Source organism: Cordyceps militaris, assembly GCF_000225605.1.
Source record: "Cordyceps militaris CM01 unplaced genomic scaffold CCM_S00004, whole genome shotgun sequence".
NCBI lineage: Eukaryota > Fungi > Ascomycota > Sordariomycetes > Hypocreales > Cordycipitaceae > Cordyceps > Cordyceps militaris.
In genome coordinates this window covers 3,562,635-3,574,631 of record NW_006271972.1, presented here as the reverse complement: position 1 = coordinate 3,574,631, position 11,997 = coordinate 3,562,635, and the positions used below count along the sequence as shown (strand labels likewise).

At 55.0% G+C, this 11,997-nt stretch overlaps 5 protein-coding genes across 5 annotated transcripts; 1 reads left to right on the top strand and 4 right to left on the bottom strand.

Annotated features, from left to right (window-relative positions):
• Positions 1–1,648: 1,648 nt before the first annotated feature.
• CCM_06145 (Fructosamine/Ketosamine-3-kinase) lies at positions 1,649–2,962 on the bottom strand (the record flags this gene model as incomplete). The annotated part of the gene is made up of 4 exons (XM_006671286.1): positions 1,649–1,808; positions 1,864–2,635; positions 2,716–2,770; positions 2,837–2,962. The coding sequence occupies 4 exons, from the start codon at positions 2,960–2,962 to the stop codon at positions 1,649–1,651; spliced, it is 1,113 nt and encodes a 370-aa protein (XP_006671349.1).
• A 599-nt stretch (positions 2,963–3,561) lies between these two features.
• Positions 3,562–5,270, bottom strand: CCM_06144 (Major facilitator superfamily transporter; the record flags this gene model as incomplete). Its single annotated transcript, XM_006671285.1, has 5 exons — positions 3,562–3,837; positions 3,884–3,946; positions 3,995–4,179; positions 4,232–4,707; positions 4,771–5,270. 5 exons carry the CDS (start codon positions 5,268–5,270, stop codon positions 3,562–3,564), a joined length of 1,500 nt encoding a protein of 499 aa, XP_006671348.1.
• A 531-nt stretch (positions 5,271–5,801) lies between these two features.
• CCM_06143 (glycerate dehydrogenase) lies at positions 5,802–6,902 on the bottom strand (the record flags this gene model as incomplete). Its single annotated transcript, XM_006671284.1, has 1 exon — positions 5,802–6,902. One exon carries the CDS (start codon positions 6,900–6,902, stop codon positions 5,802–5,804), a length of 1,101 nt encoding a protein of 366 aa, XP_006671347.1.
• A 1,882-nt stretch (positions 6,903–8,784) lies between these two features.
• On the top strand, positions 8,785–9,289 carry CCM_06142 (small nuclear ribonucleoprotein Lsm8, putative; the record flags this gene model as incomplete). Its single annotated transcript, XM_006671283.1, has 2 exons — positions 8,785–8,976; positions 9,095–9,289. The coding sequence occupies 2 exons, from the start codon at positions 8,785–8,787 to the stop codon at positions 9,287–9,289; spliced, it is 387 nt and encodes a 128-aa protein (XP_006671346.1).
• Positions 9,290–9,642: 353 nt separating this feature from the next.
• On the bottom strand, positions 9,643–11,137 carry CCM_06141 (nucleoside hydrolase, putative; the record flags this gene model as incomplete). The annotated part of the gene is made up of 4 exons (XM_006671282.1): positions 9,643–10,649; positions 10,710–10,879; positions 10,938–11,040; positions 11,101–11,137. 4 exons carry the CDS (start codon positions 11,135–11,137, stop codon positions 9,643–9,645), a joined length of 1,317 nt encoding a protein of 438 aa, XP_006671345.1.
• Positions 11,138–11,997: the final 860 nt, after the last annotated feature.

Here is an 11,997-nt window from a genome sequence, read left to right as displayed (position 1 = left end):
GCGGCCACGGGCGCGCCGTCGGGATCGCAGACGCCGCTGCCGGCCGGCGCACACCAGTGGTGCTTTACGCCCGACGAAGTGTTGAGCACGCCGTCGGTGCTCGACGGGCTGTCGCCCGAGGAGGAGCGGCTGCGGCGGGCCAAGGGCGTCAACTTTGTGTACCAGGCGGGCGTCATGCTCGACCTGCCGCAGATTACGCTCTGGGTGGCCGGCGTGTTTTTCCACCGCTTCTACATGCGGTCCAGCATGGTGGAGGAAAAGGGAGGCATACATCACTATGTAAGTTTTACGCAACGCACGCGACAGCCGCCGAACTAAGGGGGTGAAGGAGAGCTGACAGTGGACGCGCAGAACATTGCCGCCACGGCGCTGTTCCTCGCCAACAAGGTCGAGGAAAACTGCCGCAAGACAAAGGACATCATCATCGCCGTCGCCAAGGTGGCGCAAAAGAATGCCAAGCTCATCATCGACGAGCAGAGCAAGGAGTACTGGCGCTGGCGGGACAGCATCCTGACCTATGAGGAAGTGATGCTCGAGCAGCTGACATTTGATTTGATGGTGGACAACCCCTATCGCAACCTCTTTGAGCTCCTCGGCAAGCTCGACATTGTGCACAACAAGCCGCTGCGGCAGGCAGCCTGGGCCTTTTGCAACGACGCCTGTCTCACCGCGCTGCCGCTGCTCGTCGAGGCGCGCGACGTGGCCGTGGCCAGCATCTTCTTCGCGAGCGCCCATGCCAACCAGCAAATCGACGACGTCGGCGGCGCGCCCTGGTGGCGCTACCTGCGCGGCGACGAGGCGCGCTGCGCAACTGCAGTTGAGGTCATGCGCCAGTTCTACACGGAGAACCCCCTGCGCAAGCAGAACCCGTCGCTGCCGTCGCCGGCGTTTCACCTCGAGCACACGCGCCGCCGCCGCGGGACGGACGGCACGGGCAGTCAAAACGACCCGATGCTGTCGCCCAACGATGTCAGCACGCCCCGCGACAGGGACAGCCACAGCCCGGCGGCACGCACCAATGGCGACGGTGCCGACAGGAGGCGCGGGGAGCCGCCGCGGTCGCAGCCGGACGGGGACACGCCCCTGTCGGCGGCCAAGAGAAAGGAGCTGGATGGTGGCGTGGCGCTGGATGACGGCGGGCGGTCTGAAAAGCGCGCTAGGTTGTCCGAGGACGAGGGGGAGGTGGCAGAGTAAGAGAGGCGCATGGGGGCTTTGGGGGAGGGCATTTAACTTTCTTCATTAATAATTCTCTGTAACGGATATGCATAGCGGCGTTGGGTATACCTGGGATTTATTATTTCACTGCTACAGCGTCCCCCGTGGCCGGCGGGGGCTTTTCAGGGGAGGTTGGGATGGGGGGCTGGTCTGAGAGTATGTTGATGTATTGTTTATGAAGGCACTATTTTTTGGAGAATAAAGGAATAAAGGAAAGCGAAGATTACAGACGAGAATAGGCAGGCAATCGATCTGTACTATATAACGTCACGGCTTTACGCATTGCTTTGGTGTAATGCAGCAGAAGGAGACCCCCATCATCATACGTCGACGTGACGACCTAGGAAATCATGGAGACCGTCACACATTGGAGGGGAGCAATCTGAGTGTATTTCTTGAAACATGTCATGAACTTTACGGAAATGGGAGACTCTTAATATCCCGCGGCAACAGCGGCTGACGCATGAGTATTCTCAAGTGTCGCGCTGTGTTCTGTCTCTGTCCTCTGGCTCTGGACCGAGACAGGGACGTACTCTCGGTCTTCCATCCCAATTCCGTACTTGTTGAGCAAGTAATGGAAATCGTTCAGGATACTAATACAATGTTAGTTATAAATTCCCTCCAAAGCCTCACACGGACAATACTTACTCAGTACGGCTTTGGGCCTTTGGAAAACATGCCGAGTACATGAAGTTTGTCTTTGCGCTGTACAGCAAGACTCGGTCATCGGCCTCGTCATCAGGGTATATATCCGATCCATGACTGGCTTGTTCAGAAAACACAGTCATGTATCTGGAAATGTAGCCGTTGCTGCTGAAGGCATGTCTGGCTGCCCTCCAGATTCCCAGCTCCATCTCATGGTGGCCGTAGTAGGCGGCACAGTCAAAGATCCACGGCTCGCCCGTCGCGGCTTCAATCTTCACATTTCCCTCCCACAAGTCCCCATGGATCAAGGTCGGCGTGATCTTGTTGCCGTTCTCCTGGAGCGCACCAAGCAAACGGGGAATCAAGTGGGACTGGACCTTGCGGTACGCCTTTTCCAGCGCAGGCCATGCACCGTTGGCTTCGGTGTCTTGGCGGTGGGCTTCGGCCAGCAGCTTGGAAAAGAACGAGACCCAGCTGCCGTCCCAGCCGACGGATTGCAGGCGCGCTCCGTCGAATGTCTGGACGGGGAAGCCGAACCGGCCGCCCGTGTCGGATCGGGCTTGGCTTCGTCGATGCAGCTGAACGACTCGCCTTGCCAACGTGTCCGCATCCACAGTGGATTCCGGACTAAACTCTTTGAACTCCATGAGCAGGAAATACCAGTCTTTTACAGAGTCTGCCAGTTTCCCCCAAGCGAGAGGCTTCACAACAAACTCCGGTGACAGCTTCCAGAGCTCCGTCATGCCGGTGAACTCTCCCAAAAGCTGCTGCTGACCTATTTCTCCCGGCACACACTTCAAGAAGTATGACACCTCTGTGCCTCTCTGAACAGTCACCACCTTTGCAGTAAATGACCATATAGAATCGCCGTGTCCTTCACAATGGGCGTGTTCAAGCCCTTGAGGCAACACTAGATCTGTCAGTGCTGCGCACGACACGATAGCTCTGGGATCGGGCGTAACATGCCGGCAAGTACGGCCGCATCAACAGGAAACTGGCCGTGGAGAAAGGCTTGTTTCATTTCATCTACATCGCTCTGAGCGGCTGAAATGTGTTCGAGCGGGTCTGCGGCAACTGTGCTGAGACTGCCGGGAGATGCCATTTCGGCGACACTGAAGCTGAAAGAACACGGAGCGATCTCGTGCGGGACAGGGGACATGTCGACCTTGGTTCGACTGACAAGGCTGCAGGTTGCATATGCGGGGACAACGCAACAGTGGGCGGGCGCCGCTGCTCATGATGGCTCATTGGGCGGGCGGGTGGTGACGGTGTTGGCAGTACCCATCTACCATCTACAATGGCATCTACAGTGGACTTACAAGAAAATTGCTCGGATCAGTAGGTATGCAAGGTGGGTTGTATGTCCTCCCCTCTGCCTGTCGAACCCCAGCCGACTGTCACTATCACGGGTTCTATAAGAATAAATCCGCCGGTCTAGCACTGGGACATCCTGGTATTGCCGAACACCAGGACCCAGATCAACACGGCGGATCTTCTACTGATATGGCGGCCCAATTAAGTTTTCTGCAAGCTCCTCTCGTCCAAGAGCCCCCCCCCCCCCAGTACAGCCCAAGTCCAACATGCCGTTCTACGGGCACAAATTCGACATCATATATGTGGTAGAGAACCGAACGGCTTCTGGTCACGTAAACAATGAAACAGAGATGGGCATACTCTCTGCAGAGTACAGTCCCCCGTTAGCTATGATGAAGGCTGGCCGGTGACTAGGCCTGAGCCCTCGACTTCCTCTCTCATTCTTCGCTGATAGCCAACGGTGATTTGCCAATACAGTGAGACGCCGCAGAGTGACATGATCAGGCCGAATATGGTAAAACACCAACCTGGTCCGATGTGGTCAATCATTATTTGCAGGATGGAGAGGAACGCGGCCGCAAGGGCGCATCGCACAATGTTGGCCGCGGCGGAAGCAGTCGAAGATTGATGGGTGTTCAGATCAGTATTCAAGGCGCCAAGGGCCTAGACTGTTAATTACGCTTTAGTATAAGGGGTCTTTCGGACTCACCACGAATAAGCCAGTGGTAGCGAAGCCCACAAATACTTGCATGATCAAAGGAACCGCCACGTGCTGTTTGTGTCAAGAGTCGCGACTCAGAAGAACAAGGGTGAAGCTCACAGTTCTAGCTTGAATGGCCCAGCCAAAGCCGCATGTAGCCGCCGAAGCGACTCCTACCAGAGCAAAGCTGCTGCGCAGCCGGGCAACCTCGAGCGGGAAGGTAGGGTCCGTTTTCGATTTCGCTTCGTCCACGGTGATTCCGTGGCGCTGGGCAGCTCGCACGTACTCGCGATCGAGGATTTTACCTGGGGCAAGATCAGTACTACATATGTTGATCTGCTGGAGGTAATCTTTTACCCCAGAGGAGGGTGCTAATGAGGCATGCCACTCCAAAAGGAATATATATCAGGCCTGCTTCCAGATCATGATATCCGTAGACATCAATGAACAGCGACGACAAGGACGCCTGGATGCAGCAGTATACCGTGTATGCAATGCCGTTGCAAAGAAGGACGTTGGACAATCGAAATGACGGCAGAATCTTTAGTGACGCCAAGGGATTGAAGAATGCGGCTCTTTTCTTTTTGAGAGTCTCCTCCGCTTTGCGGCTGTCTTGCTGCTCCCTGCCGATGGGGATGAGGCTGCGGTAGATGCCGTGAGGTGGGATGCTGCCATTCCCGACCACGGCTCTAGACGTCTCTGGAAGAGCGATAACGATGAGAGCGAGGCAAAATCCGCCGAGGATGACCAGTATCCAAAAGATCCATTGCCAGCCCAATTTTGCAGCCACGACGCCGCCGAGGATGGGGCCGATTGGTGGTGCCACGTTGGGCCTTGATTTCCCATTTTCAGTGAACGCGCAGTAATACACAGCTGTGAGAAATTTCATGGCTTACCCAACGAGAAGTATCCCGATATAGGATCCCCGGTCCTCCTCGGTCGTAATGTCGGCCATGACTCCATACCCCAGCGAGATGGTGCCGGAGCTGCCTGCGCTCTGCAGCATGCGCAGGACCAGGAGGGCCGGAAAGCTGCTCTGGCACGCCAGCCCGATATTGGCAACGAGATACACGGACAGGGCGAGGATGTAGACCGGGCGCCGGCCGTAGTGATCGGCCGCCGTGCCGAGAAGCGCGGGCACGATGCCGGACACGACCATGTATGTGGTCACGGCGAGGTTCACCAGCTCCACGGTGACGTCGAGTCCCCGCGCGATGGACGTGATGGCGGGGTAGAAGATGAAACTGCTCATGGGCGAGAACATGCCCGAAAAGGCGGCGAGGAAGACGATCCACCGCCTTTGACGGACCGTGAAGACGGTGAATGGGGGCGGTGTTGGCTCCGCACCATTTTCTTCAAAGGCGAGGGTGGTTGTCCCTTTTCTCGATTCTTCCATGCTGATATAGAGGCTGTAAGGAAGGAAAGAAGGTAGAAATTCGAGTTCTTCTTCAACTGCAGGCCAAATGAAAAGACGGAATGCAAAGGGAGTTGTAGAGGCGTAGGCCCCGGCGTTGTCTGCCTTCTTTGTTCACGGCATACTGGAGAGCCCCTGTGAGTTTGTGTAACTGACACGCACAATTGCCAGTTTCTTTGGGTTGATACGCTGGTAAAAGAGAAACGACGACTGATTTGTGAACGCAAAGCGGGGTTTTTGTAGCCAAATGTCTATCCTAAAAGTCTCCTCTGCAGACACCCCTGTATCAGGCTTCGCCTGTGTTCTCTTTCGCTTTTGATCATGCGGAAGATTACCAAAATTACAAAATCAGGTACTGATTTACGCTGAAGATTCACAGTCTAGCACTGCTGTGGTGCAGCTGGTCAAAAGCTTTTCCGTAGTTCATATATATAGACACATAACGCGACGGTTTTCTTCAATGATACTTGACGTTGATATTTAAGTACCATCTTGTCTATCTTATTTCAGAGATTAGTTTATTGCCGACTCTCGTCTCTCATCTTTCGCACACCACTCCTCGACATGCCGCTTAAACGCCTGCAAGTAGTTGGAAAATGTTGTGGTCGAGCACCACGCCACATGCGGCGTCACCACCAGGTTCAGCCTGTCCGCCTCCGCCGCGTCCACCCTGAGCAGCGGGCTGCTGTCGCCCTCTTTCCAAAACGGCCCGGCGGCTGACGGCTCTTGGAGGAACACGTCCGTGGCCGCGCCGCCAATGGTGCCGGCGCGCAGCGCGGCGAGCAGCGCCTCCTCGTCGACGATGCCGCCGCGGGAGACGTTGAGCAGCAGCGCGTGCCGCGGCATGGCGTGCAGTTCTGGCGCGGAGATGAGATGAAGCGTGTCGGGGCCGCGCGGCACGCAGAGCACGACGACGGAGCTCTGGGCGAGAACTTGGGTAAAGGGCACTCGGTCGGCGCTTGCTGATGCACCTTTGCGTGCGGCAATGAGGACTTTCATCCCCAAGGAACGGCACAACTCGGCAATACGACGACCTTTTCCATCCCGGTTAGCAAAAAAAAGAATGGAAAATGAATCGCCAAAAGACAGTCTTCGCTCACCAATCGCCCCATAGCCCACCACACCCACGGTCTCGTCTGTGCAAGTCCTCGGTGGGTTGCCCTCGGGGTCATTGAGAATTGACCTCAAGGAATATTTCTTGGGCCATTCATCAGTCCGCAGCACCGTATTGTGCAGCTGCATCAGATGGCGCCGGCCCGCGAAATACATGGCCAGGACGTGGTTGGCCACCGTCTCTGTGTTGGCATTGGGACAGTTGACGACTTTGATGCCGCGCGCCGCGGCCAACTCTACATCGATGCAGTCGGTGCCGGTCGCAATGGCCACGATGAGCTCCAGGCTGGGCGTGTTGCGAACATCCAGAGTCGAGCCTTTGAGCGGCGTGACCGTGGTGGCGATGATGGTGGCGTCCCGCACCGCCTCTTGAATGGCTTCGGTGGAGGATAATTGGCTGGTCTGGCAAGCGAGCTCGTAGGTGTGCGGCGCGGGGAGCTGGAGCAGGCTTTCAGGGATGGGGACATTCCAGGCATCCAAGGCCACAATTTTGTGGTGCATCGTGAATCGTTTGTCAATTCTTCGTGCACGAGAAGTTGGTTTATATTTGATATGACCATATGACCACCAAGATCAAGGATTCGGGCGCTTTTATGGTTGACGCCTTATCCACAAATCATCGATCAAAAGGCGCGCCACGGACATTGACATCGTTGTCTGGCCTTGTTTGGCCAACCACTCCGAGGATGATGCTGAAACAAATAGTTGTATATTCATTGCCAACAAGGAACCCCGCGTTGTATTTACATTTTCGTAGCCATGCGAAACTTCGCGGTGCGGATGGCAATGGTCGGCCTGGCGCTAATAACACTAGCACGTCCAGATTGTGGCTCAAACACCTCGCCACGTTCCTTAGTTACCCGTCGTTTAATAATTATTGACTTGTTCAGTGGCTTGATCGAAGCCTAGGTATACATACATGCTTCTCCCGATGGCGGGTCAAGTTGGCGCGTGAGCCAAGTTGTGACCTTGGCGGTGGAAAATGCACAGCCGCTCAGTGTCGAAATTTTCTGGTACCCTACATCCATGCGCACGTTTCAATCCGTCCGAATAGCAGAGATGCCATGAAAAGAAGGCAGCGTGCCACTATTCGATGGCCGACGAGCAGACTGTTGTGTCGCGTGCATTTTCTTGTGCTGTTGAGGATCACATCTCTCCTTTGTCATAGTCAAGCAAATACACTAGTACGAATAACTACTTTATTTCCCGGGTAGGTAACTGCTGCCGTCCTGTCATAGAGTTGTCGAAATCGCCTGCTGTAATTTTTCTGTTTTTCATAACTACACAAGAGCTCCCAATCACAATATACATGATTGTGCAGACGTGTTTTTCGTTTGGACAAGCAAACCCTAGTTATGTAGCCTTGCACAATTTTTTCCACCGACGAGAGCCGAAGTGGCGGTCAGGCAATGCAATGACAAGCGAACGCCGAAAATGACTCATCCACATTCATCAATTCACCCAATCACCGTTTCACATACCTTTCCAATCCTTGCCTGCTCGGCCAATTCTCCGTTTGTTCGCCTGGCCAGCCAATCAGCCTCCAGGGAACACGGCGGCTGGCACTGCTGCCTGCATCCAGTGGGGCTCGTGTCACCTCAGATTCTGCCGCCTCCTCCCTCACCGCCCACCACCCACTTCCTATATAATTGCGCGCCGCCGCCGCAACATTTGGGATTTTTCTTCTTTCTTCTTTAGCTCTCTTTGCCTATTGGCTTAGATCAAGTGTAGTATCTGTTCTTTTCAGTTTAATCTCTGAAAGGTCCCCACAAGGGACTGTTTATTGATTATTCTTATTTTTGGTCTCCGGATGGTTTCCTCTGTGCTTGCACATGATTCTTTCCACAGTGTTCCTGGTATTACACTGCCTCCAGGTAACGCGAACCGAACCAAACCTTTCTTTTTTCTTTTCATTGCTTGCGTTTGGCTTGTCCAACGTGGTGAAGAAGAGACACTTAGATGACTGAGATTTCCCGCTGCTCGACTGTTGACTTGCCGCCGCTGAGGCTGCTGTCGCGTGTAAATTTGAAGCTTGAAAATTTGAGGCGAAGCCCCGCGTCAGATCACGGTTGCTGCCACGGCCCATCGCCTCGTGCACCTGTAATAGCGTAAAGACGATTAAATTAAAGCTTCTACTCCTTAGCTTCTGGTCCCTTTTGCTTGACTGTTTGATTTTGGATGCAATCAACACACGTTTCTGTAACCTGGATCTGTTTTGCGTTACATCTTTGGCAAGCTACCGTGCCCCTCCACCTGGCGATCCAAGAAAAAGCTCCCCCACCGTTCGCCGAGGACGCTATTCTCTGCGCAGCAGCACCGCGACATCTAATACCTTGCACGCTCCATCGACCCCCGACGTGGATTGAAGTTTGGCATACACACAATGGCGTCTCTAGGAAGCTATCTCAACAGTAAGTTCTGCACCACCGCCGACCCCGCGCGCCCTGCTGAACTCGGCCAGTGCTTGCGAGCTCAAGCTAACCGCTGCCTCTTTTTAGAAAAGGTCCTCATCGTCACGGCAGACTCGCGGATCCTAGTTGGCACCTTGACTGCCTGCGATAACTCTACAAATATAGTACGTTGGCCATAGACAAACCGGGAGGCGGCTGGCTGCGCTGAAAACTGTGCGACTGGGCGACTCCAGGCGGTGGACAGCCAAACGGAAGCTGCTGGCTAACCTGTCCGCGCTCTAGGTACTCACCAATGCCATTGAACGAATTATCCGCACGCCAGACGACCCCGAACCGTCGGCGATTGACTCCCTCGGTGTGTACATTGTGCGTGGCGACAACGTGTGCTCGATAGGGCTTGTCGACGAGCAGCTAGACGACAGCATCAACTGGACAGAGGTCAAGGGATCGGTGATAGGCGGCATCAAGCACATCTAGCCCGTCGATCACGACTCGGATCGCGATACAACACCATGCTGCCTCCGTGAAGGGCCTGCTGTTAGCTTCAGCCTGCTCATTTTGTTCCTGGAGTTCCTGCTTTTTTTCCGTTTGACATTCTTGTTTCACGACTTGTTTTTACTTTGTTTCAACTGCGCGCAAATAGGGACAGGCGTTTTTCATTTGGCAATGATTTAAAAAAATTGTGGCACAGTTGCGCATACCGCACATGCCAGCGCAAACAAGCAAACACTACTTCACATCCGGCAAAGCTCGCAGCTCGAAGCGTATTCCTAGCCTGAATATACAATACATCTGTAGATTTCTACCGCCCTATACATCGATCTCATTATTTACTCTGCTAGCCCAAAAAGGCGCTTCAGTAGCACCTCCTTGAAGATTTCCTCCCCCGGCGTCCCCACGAGGCGGTAGATGCGGTTGCCCTTGAGGACGCTCAGCCAGCCGTGCTCGTCTCCCTCGACGGCGTCGAGCCGAATAACCTCGGGGTCGTTGCGGGGATCCGCCGACGCGAGAAACGCCGCCTCCGCGGGACGCACCTTGCCGCGGTGGTCGACAATGTGCATGCCGCGCGACCACTGCCCGGCCGTTTCGATGCGAATGTCCTCGGGGCCGACTAGTTTCCACTGCGGGTCACCCTCAGCGGCGAGCGCGTACCATACCGTCATGGGGTCGTGCAGCGAGAGCCCGGCCTCGGTGTCCGGGCCGAGGATGGTCTTGATCTTGGCAAACGCGCCGCCGACAAAGTGCTGCACCCAGGTACCGAGCGGGCTGCCCGAGGCCACGACGGGCGCCATGGTCTCTGAGAAGTACGCGCTCGTGAGCTCGTGCGGCTCGGTAACGTCGAGCGGGCAGAGCACGACGCGCAGCGTCCGCGACAGGCCGGCCGGGTACGGCGGCAGCGTCGTCTGCGGGGTCACGGGCGGCAGCGTGTGGGACGGCGTGTGGGAGCTGAGGGCGAAGATGCGCGCGGCGGCGACGGCGTCGGCGTACGTGTTGAACTCGGCGACGGGGGTGATGTTGCCCTGCACCGTGACGGCGCCGCCCATAACGACGACCTCCTTGGCACGGAGCAGGGTCTCGGGGTCTAGGGACGCGGCTAGGGCCACGTTGGTCATGGGCCCGACGGTGAGGATGGAAACGCTGTCGACGGGGTTTTCGCGCAGGAGGCGGATAATCTCCTTGTGCGCGGGTTCCCGCGAGGGCGTGAAGAGGGGCGAGATCTTGTCCAGGTCTGTCATGGTCACGGAGGAGCCCTGCTCGCGGAAGATGTGTAGCCACTTTTCGGGCGGGCTGAAATCAGGGAATGTGGCGTGGACATCATGGAGACCATCTAGGCCGTCTTTGGAGAGATTGCACGGTTAGTTCTGGACCGGACATGTTGAGGGGAGAGGCGACTTACGGAAGTGGTCAAATTTGAGGTCCGTCTCTTCCAGAGGGTGCTCGGCACCGAGCGCAACCAGAGGCTTGCACGCCTTGAGAGCCTCGAAGCCTTCAGGACGGCCGTTGGCTTTGCGCCAGGCCATTTCCTTCTCAATCACCTGCATCATACCGACGACGTTGCGTCCACAGCTACAATTCCGGTCAGCACAGGACAGAGACTCACCGAGTAGAAAAGCAGGAGGCTCACCATTCGAGAGACACGTTGCCGTATGTGACAGAAATCATAATGACTTCAATCTCCTCCTTGCTGGCGCTGAGAGCCAGCAGCATAGCCATGACATCGTCCACGCCTACAACCCCAGGTTAGTCGCGTGGGCAGACTTGCGTCACACAGGCGAGCGAGTACCTACCAGGATCGGTGTCGATGACGATCTTTCGCGGAGCCATGGTGTAAATTTGTTTGGCACAGCAAGGAGACACGAGCAATAGTAGCAAGCGAATTTATAAGAGAATATCTCAAGAGCGAAGTCTGATTGCGAAATGTCGGGATGGCGGCGACTGAAAAATGTTGTGGAGAGAGAGAGACCCCGCAGTCGCAAGTCCGACCTGATAAGAGTTCACGAGAGGGATCACTAGCACAAGTCTCGGAAGCGCTTAAATACTAGGGTGGCGTGCGTGACCATTATATTAAGAGCTATAAAATTAGTTAACCAAGACGAATATTTTGCTCAGGTTTGCAAGAATTTAGGTCAACCACGCGGGTGAATCGATATTCGGACCCTTGTGGTGTGGGTCACTGGTAGGTTTTATGTACTCTACTTGTCCGCGCCGCGGGCGCCTCCGGCCGAGGTAAGTTTACGATGCCGTGGAATTTAAATATATTATCAAAACGAAGAAGATATGTATATTGAAAATCTGGACGAAATATGTCATGTATAGATTGTGGAAACTAGAATTGGCAAACCTGAAAATCTTGGGCGGGTCGCACGAATAACAGAAAAATGGCTTCGCCTAGCTGTGAAGATGCGACTTCAGATGGGTAGGTACATAGGTAGTTAGTTAAGTAAAGTTAGCCAACCTCCGTCGTCACGCGAAACCCCGGACGCCGACACCAGGTCTTGCATTACAAGTCGGTGCGTGTAAAGTAACTATTGCTCATGTGATGTGTGGCGCATCAAGCAACTAAATGTTCCTGCATAAAGAGAGGCAAGAAATGTCCACTGCATGGGCATGGCAGCACCGTCTCGTGTCTATTCATCGGGTAAAGATGATAAGAGGCACTCTTATAACACGAGACTGCGCATTAT